We start from the raw sequence: 7,629 nt of genomic DNA on the forward strand, positions 1-7,629 counted from the left end.
TTTATTGGAGATTATATTGCAACTTGGTGCAAACACCTAACTGAATCTCTTGTCATTTCTTTTCCCTTTCCAGAAGCTGGATTATATCACTTACCTGTCAATCTTTGACCAGTTGTTTGACATTCCTAAAGAAAGGAAGAATGCAGAGTATAAGAGGTAGCCATTACTAGTTTCTAGGCCTCTACTGGATTTAACTAGAAGATTGTTTAATGAGAAGGTTTGAGGGCAGTTTTGAATTTTGTTGCATGAAAGGCATATATGAATGACTTCCAGGTTTATTGGAGGATAGGAATTTTGAATGACATGGTTTCAAAACCATAATACTCTGGCTCTGGAAGAATGTGTGTCTATGGGCACATCCGCGATCTTAGACCCATACTGTTCTTAATGTTGTCTCATTGTAGAAGGAAGTCTCCCATCCAGGTGGCTCTGTGTCTTTGGAGTTGAATGGGAAAAAATTAGACTTTCTCAGATTGTGATTGAAGTTAAGTGCCTGGGTCTGATGTATAGATTTAAGTTTTGTTTGTGTTGTTATTCCCCTGGTTAGTAATCTGTACTCTACCTTCCTCTCTTTTTCTCATTTTCTTTTTACCTAAAATCTTTTAATGTGAGTTAAGACTTTAGTATTTGGAATTGTATCATGAGGATGAAAGAAAATAGGAAAGGTCAGAATCAAGATGACATATTAGGAGAGGGATTTCCCTGGTGGTGCAGTGGTTAAGACTCCGTGCTCCCAAAGCAGGGGGCCCAAGTTCGATCTCTGATCCGGGAACTAGATCCCACACGCATGCCGCAACTAAGGAGGCTGCCAGCTGCAACTAAGGAGCCAGCGAGCCACAACTAAGGAGACTGCCTGCCGCAACTAAGACCTGACGCAACCAAATAAATAAATGTTTAAAAAAAAAAAGACATATTAGGAGAAAGCCAATTGTAAGCTCATTTTTTTTTTTTTTTTTTTTTTTTTGGCGGTATGTGGGCCTCTCACTGTTGTGGCCTCTCCTGTTGCGGAGCACAGGCTCCGGACGCGCAGGCTCAGCGGCCATGGCTCACGGGCCCAGCCGCTCCGCGGCATGTGGGATCTTCCCGGACCGGGGCACGAACCCGTGTCCCCTGCATCGGCAGGCGGACTCTCAACCACTGCGCCACTAGGGAAGCCCGTAAGCTCATTTTTTAAAGTAGTATTTTTACTTGAAAAAACTAGTTTCACTGGAATTATAAGTATGTTTTACAGGACATAACAGTATATCAAAAATAGAAACCTTGCTGTCTCTGTGTTATTTACTCCTCTGTAGATATCTGGAGATGCTGCTTGAGTACCTTCAGGATTACACAGATAGAGTGAAACCTCTCCAAGATCAGAATGAACTTTTTGGGAAAATTCAGAATGAGTTTGAGAAGAAGTGGGAGAATGGTACTTTTCCTGGATGGCCGGTGAGCTCCAGTGGGGGTGTGGGTGGAGGACATGCCAGGGACATAAACTAATTATTTTACTGTAATCTTGAGCCTCTGCTTTAGGGCATGAGGTGATGATCCCTTGAGATCAGTTATGGCCATGAGATGTTGTCTGCCAAGTATGCTGGGTTTTCTCTGTGTACTTTGAAAGAGATTTGTCAGGGCCCACTTGCCATTGGCTGGGCCCAGGAGTTTCACCAACCATGTCATTACTGCTCTGTGGTTCCTACTGACCAAAAACTGATATAATTATATGCTAGAAATCTTTATGTTTTCATTCCTGGGGACAGACTTGAGTTTTCCTGAAATCTCTGGGAGAGTTTTTCAATCTGTTTTTTTTTTTTGCTCTGCTCTTGTAGGCATTTGGTTGTCATTCATACATGTGTATAAGGGGCCAACCAGCACCTGATACGAACACCTAATCTTACTGCACTTTGCTTTCTTGCACTTCTCAGATGGTGCATTTTTTTACAGATGGAGGGTTTGCAGCAACCCTGTGTCAAGCAAATCTATTAGTGCCATTTTTCATTTTGTTATGGTGGTCTGTGATCCATGATTTTTGTTACTACCAAAACTCACTGAAGCCTCAGGTGGCGGTTAGCATTTTTTAGCAATAAAGTTTCTTTTTTTTAATAAATTTATTTGTTTTATTTATTTTATTTTTGGCTGCACTGGGTCTTCATTGCTGCTCGCAGGCTTTCTTTAGTTGCAGCAAGCAGAAGCTACTCTTCGTTGTGGTGCGTGGGCTTCTTATTGCAGTGGCCTCTCTTGTTGTGGAGCACGGGCTCCAGGCACGCGGGCTTCCACAGTTGTGGCATGTGGGCTCAGCACTGTGGCTCACAGGCTCCAGAGCACAGGCTCAGCAGCTGTGGTGCACGACCCAGCTGCTACGTGGCATGTGGGATCTTCCCGGACCAGGGCTCGAACCCACGTCCCCTGCATTGGCAGGTGGGCTCTCAACCACTGCGCCACCAGGGAAGCCCCAACAATAAAGTATTTTTTAACTAAGACATGCACATTGTTTTTTTAGACATAATGCTATTGTGTACTTAATAGACTACAGTATAGTATAAACATAGCTTTTATATGCACTGGGAAGCTAAAAAAGTCGTGTGACTTGCTTTATTGTGATACTCGTTTTACTGTGATGGTCTAGAACTAAACCTGCAATGTCTCTGAGGTGTGCCTGTACTTTAGATGACTCCCTTGCCTTCATTCTAAACCTGGGTATTAATAAACATCATATTGTTCTTTCCAGAAAGAGACAAGCAGTGCCCTGACCCATGCCGGAGCCCATCTTGACCTCTCTGCATTCTCCTCCTGGGAGGTATGTTTTCTTTATCCACTGTGCTGGTCTTGCCTGTTCACTCCTCAGAGGGATCACTCAGTCTCCTGTTTTTAATGTGATAAACTTATAAGACATCAGTTCTTGGGTCCAAGCATCTACAAAGAATGTAGAAAGATAAAAAGAATAAAAAGTGTATCCAACTTCTTTGAAAACTATAAACTAAAAATTCTAACCATCTTAAGCTGTAGTGGAGGTAATGGAACACTACCAGTATGGTTATGTATGAACTTAACCCCCCAAGGCCTCTTTGGAGAGTTGGGGCATACTGCTAGGAGATTGGCTGTGGAATGTGTGGTCTTGCCACAGCTTTAGGAACACCCACACCCCAGCCTGCAAGGATGAAGTTTCAGCATTTGTTGTTTCTCCAAGTCTATTTATAAAAAATTGTAACTTGTCTCTTTCATACAGGAGTTGGCCTCCCTGGGTCTGGACAGATTGAAATCTGCACTCTTAGCTTTAGGCCTGAAGTGTGGCGGGTAAGAGGCTGGTTTTTCTATCAGAACTGTCTCATTTACTGGGTGTTTCACGATCTTCTAAGTGGCTCTGATTCCCTTGTTCTGTCACCCCCCACTGCAAAGATAAGCAGGCCTATAAACTAGTCCTGAATTCCTTTGCCCCTTGTGTCTCCTTAGGACCCTAGAAGAGCGAGCCCAGAGGCTATTCAGCACCAAAGGAAAGTCCCTGGAGTCACTCGACACCTCTCTGTTTGCCAAAAATCCCAAGTCAAAGGGCACCAAGCGGTGAGTGGCTGGGGCCGCACTTCTGCTGACACTTTAAAGTTTTTATTCCCATGCAGAATTCTTACCACAACAGAAATTTTAAAGCCTGTTTTATCACCACTATTGACCCATCTAGAGCCAGTCAGCTCTTTCTCTCTGCTAATGGCAGAGCGTGCTCTCATTGTTATTCTAAACCAAAGACAGTCTGTACTCAGCTGACTGAGAGTGGGTGATGTCTGTAAAGTTGAAACTGTGCCCTGGGTACCTTTTGTTACCTCTGTAGCTTATAGAAACTAAGTAGGTTCAAAACTATTTTTCTAAGTACATTTTTACTAATGACAGTTTGTACAGGTTTTTTTTTTTTAAATAAGTTTATTTTATTTTTATTTATTTTTGGCTGCGTTGGGCCTTTGTTGCTGCGCGCGGGCTTTCTCTAGTTGCCGTGAGCGAGGGCTACTCTTCGTTGCAGTGCGCAGGCTTCTCATCGCGGTGGCTTCTCTTGTTGCGGAGCACGGGCTCTAGGCCTGCGGGCTCAGTAGCTGTGGCTCGCTGGCTCTAGAGCGCAGGCTCAGTAGTTGTGGCGCACGGGCTTAGTTGCTCCGCAGCATGTGGGATCTTCCTGAACCAGGGCTCGAACCCGTGTCCCCGTGTTGACAGGTGGATTCTTAACCACTGCGCCACGAGGGAAGCCCTGTACAGGGTGTTTCTTATATGTGGTTTTCCTAATTCTCAAAACAATCCCAAAAAGTTTTCCTGATTTTTTGCAGATAAGGACTTAGAAAAGTTATGGAGTGTGTCTGTTATCTCACAGTTACTAAGGAGCAAGGTCAGGATTTGGGCCCAAGTCTGCTGGTTCCAGAGCTTGCTCTTCTGTACCACATTTCCTTTGTATGTTATAATCATGGAAATTTAAATACCTGGATATGTCTTTCACCTTCTAGAATGAGGTCAAAGGGGAAGCTTCCATGCATTCTAAGAAATAACCTCAGTACTTCTATCAGCGAGTGCTGAGCTGAACAGAGCATTTGCTTTCACAACGTGGTATTTCTCACATGCTTGTAATTTTTAATGCACCCATGGAATAAATGTTCCCAGATATACGGAACAGGGCATTAGGTAAAAGAACCCTTGAGTGATACAGTTTCTTTCTTATTTTCAGAGACACTGAGAGGAACAAAGACATTGCTTTCCTAGAAGCCCAGATCTACGAATATGTAGAGATTCTTGGGGTGAGTAACTGACTCTGCTGAGGGCTGTAAATGCTACAAGATGGGGAAGTAAGAGAAATATGAATTTGTAGGATTTTTTTTTTTTAGGATTGCAAGAGGAAAGATACATATCAAACTACTTCAGCAGAAAATTGGGTTCTCCCAGGGTACTTTGCTCTTTATTGAGGTGCTGTTCTGTTCTTAGGTGTCTGTTGTTAGGTGATATTCCCAAGGTTGCCCAATCCCATGAGGCTAGGCAGAGAGAATAGACTCCCCTTAGTATCCAGATTCTTTGCCTGAGCTCTGGAGTATACCCAGGGGTGACCCAAAAGGCAGATAAGAGTAGCTTTTCAGATGTGACTTATTCTGAAAAGGCATTCCTTACGTGTTCACAAGATTGTGTGAAACTTCTTAGGGCCGGGAGGTTAGTGGTACAGAGCTGGCTGTGAGCTGCTCCTTTCTGAATATTCTTTCAAGAAGAAGCTGAAGTGGGGGTTGCGGGTAGAAAAAGGCCTAACCTGGCCACGATGCTTATCTCGGAGAGAAAGAAGGGACAAGTGGGAGGAAATGACTCTTTCAGGGAAGAGAAGGTGGAGGAAAGGGCACCACTCATCCAGAGAAGGTGGTCAGTGTCTCTGGGAGTCCTGCGGAGGACCGGCCTTTCTGGTTGTCTGCTTTGTGTAGTTTTCAACCACTCTGAGCCTTTGCCTCTACAAGTGCTCACATGGTGCTTTGAGCGAGCAGGTGGCTCTGGCTCAGATAGCTGTCTGCATGTCTCTGTCAGTTGCCATGGACGTTTTCATTGTGCCCTTGTTTGAGGACCACTTATGTAATAGCTTATAAAACTAAGATTCATCTTTTTGTTTCCTTCTATTACAACTGCTTTTGATAAGAGGAGGCTAGCCAGACATTGGATACTGGGGGCGCTCATATTCTCCACAGTAAACCTGCGCTGTGCTAGGGTGGGCAGCAGTCTGTGTTGCCAGTCCTCTGAAGAAGACTGAGAGGCAGATTTGTGCCCCTGACACAGGTGTGCCCACTACTTCTCCCTCCTTTGAGAGCATTTTGCTTTCCCTGCCAGGAGGTGGCACTCTTGTCTTTGGAATTCCAGCCATTGCCAGCCAAAAATGGTTTCTAGATGTTGCTCTCGTTATGTACTGATGTTATTTTTACCATTATTTCACCATTTATTGGCACCTGTTGGTTTCCAGACATTATGCTAGATCTTTGGATACATTAGTGAATGTGACACAGCCTCTTGCCCTCGAAAAGCCCACTTTGCGGCTGAGGGCTACAAATAACTGCAGTATAATGTGACACATGCTGTAATACCTTGAGATTGAGTGTTCTAAGTAGAAAGAGGGAGATAAAAATGTTCTAGGTAGAGGAAACAGCAAGCAAGAAGGTAAAATACGACGAAAGGAAATAATGAGGAAACCAGTGTATATGGGTGTGCCTTGTAAGGGAGGGGGAGTGGTCAGAGAAATTTGAAAAGTTATGTTGGAAATTGGAACCTTGTCCTTTAAGCAGCAGAAAGCCAATAAAAGTTCTTTAAGCAAAGTGTACCATTAGATTGTTTTTTTTTGAGCAGAAAAATCTGGGAACAACGTGGAAGCTGGACTGGAATGAGGAGAGACTCAGGGCAAGTTAGAAGGTTGTCATCTTGGTGAGGACGATAACAGTGGGAAGGAGAAGGAAGGACCAGTTCAGGAGATATTTTAGAGAAAGAAGAGAAGAGACTGTTCTCTGTTGTTCTGTGATAGTTCGTGGGCTCAGACGAGTAACTTAGGCAAGTGCTTTATAAAACCTTTGACTTTTTCCTTTAAGATCAGGGGAGAATTATTCCTCTGCTGATGAGGAATTCTGATTTGAAGACAAGACTTTCTCTTTGTTCGACAAGGAAGAAAACCTAATCCTTGGAAGTGAGGGGTCAGCAAGGGTTATAGCAGAATAGGAAATTTCCCTTCTTGTCCTGCACTATTCTTTGACTTCCCTTTTCATTTATGGGCTTGACTTAGGAACAGCGACATCTCACTCATGAAAATGTACAGCGCAAGCAGGCAAGAACCGGAGAAGAGCGAGAGGAGGAGGAGGAAGAGCAGATCAGCGAGAGCGAAAGTGAAGACGAAGAGAACGAAATCATCTACAACCCCAAAAACCTGCCCCTTGGCTGGGATGGCAAAGTCAGTCCCAACACTACCATCTTTCCCTCATAGCCCATTTTGGAAGCAGATGCAGACACTAGTCTAATACTGTTTTTTATCTGATTTCTTTTAGCCCATTCCTTACTGGTTGTATAAGCTTCATGGCCTGAATATCAACTATAACTGTGAGATCTGTGGAAACTACACCTACCGAGGTCCCAAGGCCTTCCAGCGGCATTTTGCTGTAAGGAATTCAGAGCCATTTCTCCTGGACGTTGAAGCATGAAACATGAGTCTTTTAGAGAAGAGGATAGGAGCAGCCTGAGAGGATCACTAGTGCCCAGAGCCTAAGAGAATCAGAGAAGGAGTGGATCTAAAGTCCAGCATGTGGCATTTGGCCTCTGGCACCAGTGCCAGCCTTGGGTAGTACCTGAGATGGTTTCTGGAGGCAGCCCACCACTCTGCTGTTTGAACCTCGTTTCTGTTTTCTCTTGCTTGCTCTTTATTTTTCGTTTTGCCTTTCTGACTCCTTGGTCATTTCTCTATCCTGTTGCTAGTACTCAGGACCAAAGAAAGGGCTGACCGCCTCCTTCTTTGGGTCTTAAATGGGCCTTTGCCTCTTGAAAAAAAGAAACGAAGAGGATGACATTTATCAAGCTATTCTTGAGAGAAAGCATTATCTGGGTGGTACTCCAGTAAGTGAATTCACCCTTGTTTTGTTTCTGCCTTCAATTCTTAGTACTTGGAAGGAAATTTTA

At 44.0% G+C, this 7,629-nt stretch overlaps 1 protein-coding gene across 1 annotated transcript in view; it reads left to right on the forward strand.

Moving 5' to 3' along the window:
• Positions 1-7,629, forward strand: part of SF3A3 (splicing factor 3a subunit 3) — a 28,237-nt gene that overhangs the window by 7,180 nt on the left and 13,428 nt on the right. The window contains exons 7-14 of the mRNA XM_060295264.1: positions 74-156; positions 1,293-1,431; positions 2,711-2,779; positions 3,209-3,276; positions 3,433-3,540; positions 4,679-4,748; positions 6,746-6,910; positions 7,005-7,151. Coding sequence (XP_060151247.1) covers positions 74-156; positions 1,293-1,431; positions 2,711-2,779; positions 3,209-3,276; positions 3,433-3,540; positions 4,679-4,748; positions 6,746-6,910; positions 7,005-7,151 — 849 coding nt within the window. The remainder of the gene's footprint in view (positions 1-73; positions 157-1,292; positions 1,432-2,710; positions 2,780-3,208; positions 3,277-3,432; positions 3,541-4,678; positions 4,749-6,745; positions 6,911-7,004; positions 7,152-7,629) is intronic.

This window comes from Globicephala melas, chromosome 1, assembly GCF_963455315.2.
Source record: "Globicephala melas chromosome 1, mGloMel1.2, whole genome shotgun sequence".
NCBI classification, from domain to species: Eukaryota; Metazoa; Chordata; class Mammalia; order Artiodactyla; family Delphinidae; genus Globicephala; species Globicephala melas.